This window comes from Gymnodraco acuticeps, unplaced genomic scaffold, assembly GCF_902827175.1.
Source record: "Gymnodraco acuticeps unplaced genomic scaffold, fGymAcu1.1, whole genome shotgun sequence".
Lineage (NCBI taxonomy): Eukaryota > Metazoa > Chordata > Actinopteri > Perciformes > Bathydraconidae > Gymnodraco > Gymnodraco acuticeps.
In genome coordinates this window covers 910,590-925,349 of record NW_022990042.1, presented here as the reverse complement: position 1 = coordinate 925,349, position 14,760 = coordinate 910,590, and the positions used below count along the sequence as shown (strand labels likewise).

The 14,760-nt window shown below is 39.9% G+C and overlaps 1 protein-coding gene across 1 annotated transcript in view; it reads right to left on the bottom strand.

Moving 5' to 3' along the window:
• Positions 1 to 14,760, bottom strand: part of LOC117545531 (cadherin-18-like) — a 214,099-nt gene that overhangs the window by 139,467 nt on the left and 59,872 nt on the right. Inside the window, 1 exon segment of the mRNA XM_034215343.1 lies at positions 10,013 to 11,403. Within this exon segment, the coding sequence (XP_034071234.1) occupies positions 10,013 to 10,927 (915 nt within the window). The 5' untranslated portion in view covers positions 10,928 to 11,403.

The following is a 14,760-nucleotide window of genomic DNA, read 5'->3' as shown; positions in this document are numbered from 1 at the left end:
AAAACCTGTGGCGAAATCATCGACCACATAGCTCATGAGCTGAAGAAAAAAATGGCAAAAGACATTACAGAAAACCAAAGAAAACTCTGTGTTTTGGTCGATGAATCTACCACTATTAGTGGTAAAACGGTGCTTGTTGTGTGTCTACGCTCAGCATTAGCTGATTCTGAGCCCGAAACGTTTTTTTGGGAGCTGATCGAGTTGGATGGAACAACGGCTGATGACATCACAAAGGCGTTAATGGAGTGTCTTGGAAGAGATTTTAACGAGGACTTTTTAGGTCAGTGTTTCGTTTCTTTTGCATGTGATGGGGCTTCAGTCATGCTAGGGAAGAGAACAGGCGTTGCTACCCAGTTGTGTAGTAAATTCCCAAGCCTGTTTGTGTGGCACTGCTCCAATCATCGTCTAGAGCTGGCAGTTGGGGATGTGGTCAAGGAGGTCTCAGGGCTCAATCATTTCCAGATCTTTTTTGACAAACTCTATTCCTTGTTCCATGCCTCCCCCAAAAATCAGAGGCAGTTAGCGCAGTGTGCGCAAGCAGTCGGACAGCGTCTCCTGGTGATAGGGCGTGTTTTGTCCATCCGCTGGGTGGCTTCAAGTGAAAGGAGCGTCAGAGCAGTCTGGGAAAACTACCGAGTGCTTCATGATCACTTCACAAATGCTGCAAACGACACGAACAGGGATTCCAGAGACAGAGCAAAGTACAAGGGCCTGGATGATGTGCTCACATCTGCAACGTTTGTCAGCAATCTGGGACTGATGTACGATGCGCTCACAGAGCTCAGCGACCTCTCTCGGCAACTCCAAAAAAGAGAGATGACACTGCCTACAGCAGATAGGCTCTTAACTCGAGAAATACGAGTTTTTGAATCCATGGTCACCATGCCTGGCCCACACATGACTACAGTTCATACAGCTCTAGCTGAGAAGTCCTTCAAGGGTGTTGCCCTGCGTGAGAATGGCAGGCTTGTACAGATTCATGCAGGTCAGTTTTTCCGCAGTATGGTAGAGAATCTGAGACACAGAATGACTTCCACAACCTCCTCTCATGTCAGCACAAGAGAAATCCCATTACATGGCCGGGAGGCCCGGGACAATCAGCTAATCCAGGACATGAAAGTTATCCATCCTGGAAGTTGGCCTGAAGAGGAGTTAGACGTACAGTATGGGGACGTAGAGGTGCTACGTTTGTGCGAAGTGCTGAAAGTGGACAGAAGAGAGACTGTTCAGGGCTTTCGTGAATACAAGGAAACCAGGGCATCCCGTACACCTGCTGCCATGGAGCCTCTACTGAAAGCAGTCCGAACCATCGCTGTGTCCACTAGTGAGTGTGAGCGGGCATTCAGCTGCATGAACGATATCCTTACTGCAAAAAGGAATGCTCTCTCTGTCAGCCGACTGTCCAGCCTGGTTTTCATTAAATGTAATGGACCATCACTAGGACAGTTCAATCCGGAACAGTATGTGAGGTCCTGGCTGGCAAAGGGAAGGAGAAGTGCTGATGAAAGAGCCTGTCCAGCTCCAGCCCCTGATACTGATGTCCCCAAGGCCTTCTGGAGCCTTTTCTAACAATGTGAAGTATATTGCAAAGCAGCTCACCCAGTGAGAAGACTTTTGGCATAATGTGCCGATTTGTACAGATCCTGGAGATAGAAGGACTTCAGACCAACCAGGGAGTTATCTGATCAGCTTGGTGTTCAATGTAACTCTTTACCATGGCTCAGACTTTGTTACTTGCAGTTACAGTTTCTCATTTTAGATTGTGCAAATTTTGCATTTGTTTTTACATGTTCTTTGTTCATGCTCTTTATCATTTTTCTGGGTTGGAAAGTTAGATTGCATCATAGTTTACTTTATACATATTTGTATTCTTCAGTGGTGAAGTATATTGCAAAGCAGCTCAGCCATGTGAGAAGACTTTTGGCACTTTTTCGTTTTTCGTTTTCTGAGTTGGAAAGTTAGATTGCATTCAAAATGTACAGAAATACTTAATTTTGTTAAAGCTTTTTATAAAAAATGCTTCTGACCAGAGCTTTGTTTCCTTGTCATTAATGTTGAACACCACCAGAGGGGCTCTCACCTGAAAGGTCTCTGCTTCATGTGTCTTCAGCAGAAGATCTAGACTTTGATTGCTATATTTTCAGTTAATATTGACCTTACTGAGCTTTAGCCATATCCGCTGCTTATCATAAAAAATATTAAGTACAGTGAACCTTTCTAAAATATACAGTAGTAAAGAGACAAACCCACCAGCATTATAGTAGCCAAATTCTTGTTTGTGGGCTGTATATATAAAATTGACTTGAAAAAGTTGCTGATTTTAGAGTACTGGCACCTTTTTCATTCCAATTCAAGCACTGGATTAAACACGTGTGCATTCTGTATAAATGCAAACCGAGTCAAGCCGACTCCGGAGGCGGCAGTATGCACCTTAAAGTTGTTTGCAATCCGCCAAAAAACCGAGAGAAGAAGAAGAAGAAGCCGAAGCTGACTCCGAGCTGTCCGACTTCAGGCGAGCTTTTTGAGACCTCCCCCGGCTGCGATCGGCTATTCTCGTCTACTTTCGAGGCGAGCCGCAACGCGTCTCAAACAAGCCTATTGACTTCCTGTCTGTCTTTTTCTGCTGTTCCTGTTAGTATTGACTTCCTGTCTGTCTTCTTCTGCTGTTCCTGTTAGTATTGACTTCCTGTCTGTCTTCTTCTGCTGTTCCTGTTAGTATTAACTTCCTGTCTGTCTTCTTCTGCTGTTCCTGTTAGTATTGATTTCCTGTCTGTCTTCTTCTGCTGTTCCTGTTAGTATTGACTTCCTGGAAAACTCTAACATTTCTGGGTTTTGGTGAACACTTCTGCAACATAATTAGGATGCTCTATTCGGACATCTATAGTTCTGTATCTTTGAACCCTGGAATGATCCCTAGGTTTTACATGGTATTCGACAGGGTTGCCCTATTTCCCCAAAATTATTTATTCTGACCTCCCAAGTTTTAACAACGTTTATTATAAAGAATCACAAAATATTAGGCATTACCCTCTTTGACAAAGAATTTAAAATTAGTCAATTTGCGGATGACACATCCATTTTCCTAAAGAATAAATCCATGGTAAAGGAAACTCTTAACACAATTTCAATTTTTTCAAAAGCATCACGGTTATCTCTTGATCTTTCAAAATGTAAATTACTCCCTATCCATTCATGTGATGATTCCATTATTGACTCAATTAAAGTGGTACCTGAAGTGAAATATTTAGGAATAACATTAAATTATATCAGGAGAGAAGATCTTAATATTTGTAACCGTATCACAGTTATGAAGAAATCTCTCAGTCGTTGGTTAACTAGAGATCTTACTATTTTTGGCAGAGTTCTTCTTACTAAAGCAGAAGGTATATCTAAACTTATTTATCCATGCCACTCATGTTTTGTCTCTTCGGCCAATATTAAAAAAAACTCAATTATTTTCCAATTCTTGTGAAGAAAAAAAACTCACTACATTAAAAAGTCACAGCTTGTTAAAGAATATGATAAAGGCGGAATTAAAGCTTTAGACTTTGAATCGATGATTGGAACAATTAAAATAAAATGGTTGAAAGCTTTTTTGTCCCAGCCAGAATCCATGTGGTTCCATATTCCAAAGGCCATATTTAAACGTCTAGGAGGGTTTGATTTTCTTTTAAAATGTGATTTTGAGGTTAATAAGATTCCGACCAAATTGTCAAATTTTCATAAGCAGATACTTCATTATTGGAAAATGATATTTACCCACAATTTTTCTCCTCATGGATCTACTTTATGGAACAATAGAGTGATTATTATAAACAGAAAATCCTTGTTTAGGAGTGATTGGCATGAGAGGGGTATTTTGTTTGTTAGTGATTTACTAGATTGCAATGATAAACTGCTAGATGTTTTGGCGTTTTCAACGAAATACAATATAACGTGCACTGCTAAAGATTATAACAAAATCTGTAAAGCAATTCCTGTACCACTTATTGAAATGATTCATAATACTTTACTGTACTCAAATGTTGTATCAGTTTTACCTAGTTTGGAATTTATTGGCGATACTCTTAAGAATAACAAATCTATTAATGCTTCTTTGAAATCCCACATTTTTCACAATTTCAACAGAGGCTTATTTCCACAAGGGACCGATTTAGACACTTTATCTGTAATGGAAAAAGCTCTATCTTGTTTTATAAAATGGCCTATTTCTCCTAAAGCAAAAGAAACTCATTTTAAAATTGTTCATAAAATCTACCCGGTTTCTACTTTTTTAAATTCAAGATTTAAATTTGAAGTGGAACCATGTTCCTTTTGTAATTTATCTGATGAATCGTTGGAACATTTATTTTTCTCATGTCCTTTTTCTAAATTGTTTTGGTCGAATGTGAGAGATTGGTTGTTACTTAAATTAACAAACATTCCGGCCTTCAAAATATATCACATTTTATATTATATTGATAATTTGGATTCTCCCATATCTGATTTTTTTCACCCAAGCCCTTAATTTCATTATTGCTTCAGAGGGCCTAAGGTAAGGCCGACCTGTTTTTGAGTCTTTGATGGGCGATAAGAAGCAGTGGCTTCACTTTCTGTGTGGTTGTCTAACTGAATCCTCCCGCAGACACCCAGAGGCAGCAGTATATTTTAACAGGCTGATAAATGCTAACCTTCAGTGGCTTTTTTATATGTACAAAAGTGGTGGGGCATGAACAACTTAGATGTGTATATATAAGCTGCTGGTTCTTTTTTAAACACGTAAACAAATAGCTGTAGGCCAGTGTTTCTCAAACTTTTTCATACCAAGGACCACTTAACCAATAAAAAAACACTCGCGGACCACCTAACTCCACAAATATCCAAAAACACATCGTTTTTACAAATCGCCTGAAAATTGTACAAACAAGTGGCAACATGTGTGATGAAGGTGCTTATCTGGGCTATATCATGCAATCGAAAGTGAAACTTAAGCTCGTTCCATTGCGGAGATATTCCCGCGAGAGTGCGAAAAACTTAAATAAATGTATTTATTTCAAATGTGAAATTTTACCAATATACTCACGGACCACTAGGGGGCGCTCACGGACCACCAGTGGTCCGCGGACCACACTTTGAGAAGCACTGCTGTAGGCTATCTATGGTCCCGATAGAGAGAGGGGGGTATAAGGAAAACACAGACACTCATCACCGGGGTCACAATATCAATCGATCCAGCAGAGCAATAGCCTATAGGCAAAACACAGAAGATCAACAAAATATATGACTTAAATGAACTTACCAAAGCTGAAGTAGATGGTCAACTTCATTCATTTTCTTTGCGTTCTACTGATTGTAATCACTATACGCTGCTCTCTCTCGTCTCCTCTTCACAAACAACTACTATTTCCGTGGCACACGTACTCACAGCCAATCAGCTCTCTGAATTATGAGATGACGTTTGGTAGGTATGTCAGCTCAGTGCCCCTATGGTGATTATTTGTTGCTGCACACATTGAATAGAAAAATACTCTGAGCATGCGCAGTGTAGTTTTTACTGCAACCATTCACTTAGACAGTGAGAGAGAGGGGCTAGGTCGGGGCTTGACCCACGTCGCTCAAAACGGCTCAACAGGCACACTGTAGACACTAATTAGAAGAACAGACTAAAACAGCAATGTACAGACGAATCAGATGATTAAACATGATCTTAAAATATATTTTAAGATGTATTTTCTTTGCATTTATTTGCATTTTTTTGGAATTATTATTTGAGTTACCTTCTGCAGTTAGCAGTGGTGACTGGTGTCAACCAGTCGCCACTGCTAACCTTTACACTCAAAGACCACAGGATGTAATTTGTATTCATACATTTGAATATGAAACCATCTATCTCTCATTTAGCTCTAAAGAGGAGAACTTAGAGTCACTGTGGTACCTGTCAGGGTAGGGAGGGTTAACAGTAGAACAGTACAGCTTACAGAGAAGAGAAAACATCTGATCCTTTTACAACAAACACTACATGCTCTTTTTGTTTTTTTACTAACATTGTAATCCTGTTAGTAATCCCCAATTTCAGAATTGTAAAAGCTGTCTAATTACGTCTAATTTAATGTAACTGTAAGAGAATACAGTTTACATTACATGTTTTGTATCCAGATTTTTTAAACAATCCCACTTGTGAAGAATGTACTTTTAAATAAAGCTGTGAAATGACTCTTAATATAGCGTTCCTAAAAGAAAATGTAGGTGCTAAATTACATTTTGCTGCTGCCTCCGTCACCAGCACCTGATATGCTGATGATCCATAATCCTGTCTGTATCTCCAAACTGAGGGGGGGCCTTCCATCATATACTGTAATACTCTGAATATTGATAACCTTATGAAAACCTCATAACACTTTTACAGATACTGCTGGCAGTTTAAACACAGTTTAGTTTAGTTATAGAGACTTGGCTGGGGCCCAAAAGGTTGCCGGTTGAAGTCCCTATCAGACCAAAAATACGAAGTGTGGCCTGGTAGTTGCAGAGGTTCTAGTTCACCTCCTGGGGACTGAACAAGGTGTCCTGGAACAAGGCACCAAACCCCAAATTCTCCCAGGCACTGAAACACTGGCAGCCTCTTCACTCTGACGCCGCTGCATTAGTGCATTTCTATAGGTCCTGTAAGTGCATTGGTATGTGTGTGTCGGACCTATTTGTGTAATTGTAAAATAACACCAGAGTGAAGAACTGAATTTCGCCTTGAGGATAAATAAAGGTGATTTTAATCTTGTTTTTTATTCATCCTCTGTCCAGAAATCGAGGAGAGTATGATAGTTTGACTGTCGGTTATTGTACATTTCTATTTTTACATCATTCTTCAGTGAATGAGAAATTGCTGCACCATTCTCCCTGCCTTAAACCAGTTTAGCACAGATTAAGACCTTTGACTCCGCCTCAAGCCACCTCTAGCCTTTTACTTTGCCCATGGGCAATCAGTTGGCCATTAGCACCTGGAAAGTGGCCCAGGGACAGCCCCACTGAGGTGTGATACATAACCCCATGCAACAATTTGAAAAGTAACTGGGCTTGGCACGCACTAGCTCACCCACTTTTTATCAATAGGAAGTGGTTATCGAGTTTGCCTCAAAAGTCATTGTCGTTGTCAGGTGGGGCAAGAATTTGGAAGTGAAGGGATTTGTTTTGTGCACTGAAACATTGCATTTAATTAATTGTACTATGTTAACAAATTACACATAATTGTATTAGGTTAGTTGGAAGTGATAATATTATGTTGAACCTAAAGAATTTTTCATTTAAACTTAATATGTTTGCTTTAAGCTAACCTCCAGTTATGTGTGATTTTTTTGACATAATACATGTCAATGTTTACATTTTTTCAGAGTAGTCATCATTTTCTTAGAAGTTTTCATTAGATGCAATCTGTTGTTCTAATTTGATGCCATAGTTATAGATATTTAGCTGGCTTATTGTTAGGGTTATGGTAAGGGCTTGGGTTCAAATACCTCCCTTCATCTTGGTCCCCTTTTCTCCCAAATTTGCTTCAAATGTTACCTCTAAGTCCTATTTTTACATTGGCATTTCTTTATTACCTCTCCTGTGCTTTTCTACCGCAGAGCAGAACAGGTCTCTCCATCCGTCAGCGTCGATGCACAGTATATGCGTTTCTGTGTGTGTGTGCATCTGTTCTCAGAGTGTGCACTCCCACCTCCCTGTTGTTCTGCTTAGAGCGATCAATAGAAAGCGAGGCTTCATCACAGAGAGAAAAAGCTGGGCTGTCACAGGACCGTGCAGGGACTCAGTGCCCCCCCCCGGGAGCTCTGAGTGTGTGTGCTCACCAGCGCTGTCTCCATGTGTGCTTTTTTGCACCTTAAGCACATCAGTGAGCCAGCCACATAACATAACCCTCACACACTAACACACACATACTCCCTAAAAGCCCCCAGGATCAAGTCCTCACCTTCATGAAGAGTGCTGTGTCAATGTCACGGAAAGTCTCTGTCAGAGCACATTACATCAGCCTCATCGCACTCATGCATCCCAACTGGACACTGGACTGGCCGACCACTTTAGGCCCCGCACTGTTAAGACACACACAGAGGTGAGGCTGTTCTGTGATAGTAGCATGCTGATAATTGTCCTGCACCTGATCTTCTCCATGTAAGTGAACTATCTTCTTCTGCCCGCACAACCTTGGGCTCTAGCTTCTTAAACAGCAACTTAAAACCTAATTCAAACCTCACGTTAGGATCCTGCTCACCCTGTTGGATTTCCAGCTTAAATCAGCTACATACTAAATAAGAGGTGCAGCAGCACAGGCAGTATTGTGAAATGTTTATTCAGCCACAGCTGACGTTACATTGTTTTTATGTTTATAAGGGTTGAGGATAAACCCGATTATTTTTATATTCATGCATTTCCAACTGAAATCCCAAACTCCAGATGTAGAATGAATGTGTACTTCTGTATTATTTATGCTTTCACTTTTCAAGGATAACTCAATTGTTGCTTGGCAGGCTGCCAACTCCCTTACATCTATTCCAAACATACAGGAAGTGCATTATTAAACCGCAGCTAGCGGACAGGCAGCAGGTAAAGGAGGGAATCCTCACTGACAGAGTCCACTCACATGCACTTATAGTTAAAGTCAACAGAGAATCGTGTTCATCATGAATACATGCAGCCGACCTCCTTTAGGAACCATGGTGTGTGTTTTTACAGAAGAAGCTTCTTCATGCTACACAGACATAAACTGACCTCTTCAGACCTCTAAAGGCTACAATGTGTTAGTTAAAGTCGATTAAATATTTCAAAAAGAGGAGGGGACTGCTCTGTGTAATAACCTCTCTTTCTTTCCGTCTACATACAGAAGATTTTTTTTTAAATGTTGAAGTTAAAAGCATCAATCTGGTGCACTTTGAGAGCAAAATTAAGAGATCTATGGATACATCTCTCAACACCCATATGAAACAGAACTGTAAACAGATTTTCTTTTTCTTTATGGATATTTTACAAATCACTCCCCTTTCAAACTGTCTTCTTGTTTATTAACCTGTTAAGCCTCAAGCCTGTTTTTCAGGTCTCAGGCTCGAAAATGACATTCCCAGAACAAATGACTATATCTTCCCTTCTAAAAGGGTTACATTAATAATCTTTTTTTTCAAAGCAATGATACACCTGTGAGTTGGATGTAGAAAAGTCAGAATCAATATAGATGTTTTTATTTTAAAGTAAATTCAGATTGAACATATTAAAAAAAAGTAAATTATAGTGTCCGTCCAAAAATAAACCACTACTTATAGTGAAAACCACCCTTGAATGATGGGATAGTAGACTAAAAGCTCTAGGAATCCAAACTATAACATATAATAAGTACCCTGTATCAAGATTGATGCAAAACAAGTGGCATTTGACCTTTTTAGAGAGGCTTAGCAAAAAAAAAACACCTCTAGGGTCATTTGGGTGGAAATGGGTGTATTTGTCGTTTCTCTGGAACCCATTGGTCGATTTTGATGATTGACATCTCTTTTGAACCGAACATCACAAAACAGAAAACTTCTAGCCTTTCTGGAAATCTCTAGAAATGCTGTTTATAATTTCGAGAAACAAGAGAGAACAGGTTGCAAATTAATTAATGTCCGGTTGCTTGGCTGTGAGGATTTGAAATGTCTGTGTTTGGGGACTCCACCCGAAAAGCACAGTGAGAGAAATACAAATAAAAAAGCGCATTTAAATAAATGTCCTTTCAACAACTGCATTTTGAATGCTGCAAAAAGCTCATTGCAGGGTCACAGAACAGCTAGGGCTTAACACGATTGTAACTGCACACACAGACAGAAGAGTTTGCATTTTGTTCCCAGGTTATTAATGATTTCAAGACATGAAAAAGCAAGTTCAGGTCATCGATCAAGTAGTTTCTCCATCAAAAAATACATTAAACAAGGACCAACTTTAGGGAAGAGGTTTGGGAACACAAAGTGGATTTTGTGGACCTTTTAACTGAATTGGAAGAACAACTTTAAAGACTTCTTACCTTTCCAACATGCTGAGGTTCAGGTCCGATGTGTTCTTCCAGAACAAAAAACTGGTTCCAGATCCAGCTTTTCTTGGGCCGATGTTTGGAATCCTTGTCGTTCTCCAACACCTTGGTCTCGTTCTTCTTTACTCTGATTGATCCTCTTGAGTTTGTGAATGAGACCTTGGGGTCGGATTTGGCATTTGTATTTACTTGTGAACGTCTAAATTCCGATTTAGGATTGGACAATGAAGCTGGACTGGCATTGTAGTAGGTTCTCGGGTTCATTGTACCAGACAAGTCAGACTTTTGATGAAGACTAGACAATAAAGTAGTGTTGAGAAATGACTGAGAATTATTAGTTACTACCTTAAAGTTGGAGAATGCTTTTGGCGTTGACTGCGACAGTAATCCAAGCCTTGGTTTTGTATTGGTTTTAGGGATGAATTTTGAAGATTTCTTGGGAACGTTTAAATAATTTCTTTCCAATTGATTAGAATTTGAATTGTCTACCAACCCCTGCCTTGAATTAGAACTCTGTTCTCTGGATGCATCCTGTAGCGTGGGTCTACTGTTTGACGTTGATGTGTCCGGGGGGATTCCAAGTGGAACGTTTGTGTTGGCCCTATGGTTGTCACTGAGAAAGGACATGGTGTCAAGCCTTGGCTTTACCTGTGACTTGCTCTGGAGATCTTTGAGTGAGCTCAAGAGTGGACGGGGATTCAGTGGAGAAATGCTTTTTTCAGAACTGGAGCTAGGCAAAAAGGTTGGTTCAGGTGTTGACTTTAGCCGTGGATAAGGGAACAGGCTTGGGTTGGGGTTAGTGTTAGGGCTCAAATCAACACGGGTCCCATAAGAACTCTGTGCGACAACACAGAGGAAGACCAGACGACAAAGACAGGAAATTGCAGACCAACCGACTGGAACTCTCATTGTAAAGAAAGAACGGTCAGGAAAATTGTCCCCTCTCACTTTCAATGCGTCAAACCACTGTACACTGTGGGCGCAAAAAAAGCACACCCACAATACACTCAAATGCACAGGTGTACAGTCCGTTTGAAAGTGTGGAGTAGCCTGGAGTGTCCATGTGGTCCGCTCAAAATATTCATTTTGTACAGTTCCCTCCAAAAAAAAAAAAAAAAGAAATCCATAATCTTGATCTTGATGTTTAACTTTGTAAGGAAAAGAGATGTTTCTTAAGATGTTGTATTTTTCTTCCCTCCACCATTGATCCAACAGGTGAGAACCAATGTTTAAAGGGTTAGGGTTAATAGATACACCCAGTCCATGGTAATCCTCAACAACTTAATATCCACTCTTTCCAAAAGCTGAAGTCCTTTTTTTCATATTAAAAGCAACATTTCAAAAGCTGGTTGTTGTATTGAAGGCTCATCAAAGGTGTGCACTTCCTGAAACAGAGAAAAGGAAATCCATGAACAAAGGCCTTCAAGTACCAGAAAACAGCAACGTTTCTTTCAATAAACAATCGGTTGGGTATAAGACAATTTGTTGACATTCTTAGGCATGTTATTCTTTTAGCTTAATGCTGGTTGGCAGCTTGAAAAGGATGACATCTTTGACAAGCAAAAAGTTTTGCTTGTCAAAGTACATTTCAACATGTCAGGTATAATTACTGTTTTGTCAAAGCAAATGTATCCAGGTCTGAAAATATGTATCAAACATGTTGGTTATTTAGCAAGGTATACAACCATGTGAAGCATTTAGCTAAAGATTAGCAGGAATGACTAAGCTGGACAGTTTTTATTCCAAAAAAGTGGCTGTGGGGAAAAGTGAGCCACATGCTGTTGGGTAAATTGAGCCAGTGGTTCAACTTAACCCCCATGAGGCACTGAGGTTAAGTTAAGTCTCTGTAGCATAAAAGTGTATTTTAATGTAGTTTTACACAACTGATTGTTTATTGTGTTTTAAACAGTGTAGAAACCACAACATTCCTGTACTAAACAATCAATCAATGTTTATTTATATAGCCCAATATCACAAATGTTACATTTGTCTCAGTGGACTTCACAGTTTGTACAGAATATCAGTATGACAATACGACACCCTCTGTCCTTAGACCCTCACATCGTACAAGGAAAAACTTCCAGAGAAAACCCACAATTTAAAGGGAAACATGGGAGAAACCTCAGGGAGAGCAACAGAGGAGGGATCCCTCTCCCAGGACGGACAGACGTGCAATAGATGCTGTGTGTAAACAACTGGAGAGAGAAGGGTTTAGCAGGTAGGGTGTGAAGAGGACACATGATCCAGTAGGTCAGCTAAGGGTAACTGGCCTTGTGTAAATACACAATCTTGTTAGAATGAATTATATTCTGTCTAGATTGGTTAAATAATTCTAAGGAATGCCACCATCTTGCATGCCGTATGCCTGAAGCAACATCTTGAGAAAGGACTACAGCCTTCAATAAAACTACAGTGATAGAGAGATGAGAGAATAACCACGATTGATAACATGAATAATTATCAATGACTAGCCTATTTAAATCAGTAACGTTTTTTTTACTTATGCTCAGGTTTAAGCTTGAAAAAGTAAATTGGACAATCTAGCCCTTGATGCGGATCAACTTACCCCTTAGAGGGGGCAAGTTAAGCCACAAGACCACTTTTTTTTGAGAGGTCATATTTCCATGGCCCTTTGTGATAGATGCATTGTTTTCATTTTTGATTGAAAGAAGACAAAGGTAAAGGTTGTTGTTGTCATTTTGACTTTTATCTCACTTTTCCTTGAAGGACAACATCAGTAACATTGGCTCATCTTACCCCACTCTCCCCTAAATGCTTTAAAATGCTATTTCAACAGATGGCCCACCACAGTTGTTTAGAGTTAAAGTTGACCTATCATGCTATTTTTATGCAATAGCATAGGTCTCAGATATATAAAGATATATAAAAAACATGTCTATGAAGTTTTTTTTCTCAAAAATACCAAACAGATCACCCATTCTAGCCATGCCTCATATCCCTCTATTTCACTTCCTGTTTCAAAAGTGCTGATTCGAGGTATAAAGCTTTAAAAAAAAAAAAAGGAGAGGGCTGAGCTCATGCGGTAAATAGTAGCTGCCGACGGGCAGCTACTATCTACTATCTACCGCATGAGCGCAGCTACTATCTACACTAAATACTGCGGTGATGAAACGCCATATCATGGACTATCAAGGATTATTTCTGAAACAGTATGGAGCTCAAAGGCTTTCTCTCTTGCCGGTTATACCACAAGGTGAGTTCCTTTTTATTTCCTGCTTCTTTACACACATGCTCTCCAGTACAGGGTTAGCTCTGAGTGTTAGCAATGCCTGCTAATGTAAACAAAAGCCATTACGTCCAAAACACGTAGCTCATTGTTTCTGATAGCAACTTTCTGATAGGGCCGTGGGTCAACCATCCGCTATGACTTAAATAACGCAACACATTCTCACTCCCAACTCGGCCTATGTTGACGTTATGTCAGGGTCCCTGTCGTCACTTTCCAACGCAAGGGGGCCCTGTAGCGTCGAGTTTCAACTATCAGGGAGTCCCATTGACTTGCATAGAGCTCCCTGAACGTTGGTAATAGAGGAGTTGGGATCGCGGCAAAATGCTCTCCGCAGATCCATTCTCACAGCGTTTATCAACCTTTTTCTTACTCAATATCAAGCCACACTTATTGTTTTTAATTCTTTATTTTAATTAAATAATGTAGGACTTTTGTTGCCGTCAGTTATGGGGACAGTAGGGGCTCAGAAAACTGAAATCTGTATTGTTTCATCGTTTTTTCCTTCTAATTTTGTATTATTTTCTAAACCACACACTGTTATTTACTCAACAATAACACACAATTATCCTTGTGTTTATTTATTTGTTTGATTAATAAAGTTGGAGTCCGTCAGGACCGAGGGTCGGAGCAGCTCATAGTAGTTGCTTTAGAGAATTTTACACCCGGAAGTAAGTATTCTCTCCGCTTTGCTTGACAAACCCCCGTGATAGTCCTCAAGCTCTGTGATTGGAGAGTGTGCTCCGAGGGTTACGCCGAGCGTCGAACAGCACTTGAAATGGGATGGAACCACGGCAGACTGTCCAAAACTGGATTTGAACGGGTCCACCCCGTCCCCCCCTCCCCGTCCCCAGAACTACACATGCTGGCTATTGTGTTTCGCAACATGTTCTCTATGGCACGTCTCTACTGGGAGTTGTAGTTTTAAAAGACGTTTTCGTATTTCCCATAATAAGAAGTTGCCAGTATTAAACTGTATACATCCCTGGAGGTTTATGGGATAGGAAACACTCACATTTAAAACATATAATTAATAAATGGGTGAAAATTGCTTGTGTCCATAATGGGCAGCATTATATACCCACATGCCAGCTAAGGTCAGAAGAGCTTTATTTAACAGCTGGTCTTATGTCTGTGACCCCTCCTGTTGTTCATTGATAAGCCTGAAACATGCACTTGTCAAGGTTCAGAGGCGAATTTAGCAAACATGGCAGTAGCCATCGATCATCTTAAGATATGATATACTTTATTGATCCCAAGTTGGAAACATTTGCGTTACATCAGCATGTGTAACAGTTCTAAATATGCAGTGGTGTTTATTTGTAAATCATTTAGTATAATCTATGGAAGCCCATTTCTGCCACTTAAAAAAAATAAAAATTCCGATAAAAAGTCATAGTTATGAGATAAAAAAGTCGAAATTATGAGATAAAAAGTCATAATAATGAGATAAAAAGTCATAATTATGAGATAGAAAGTCATAATAATGAGATTG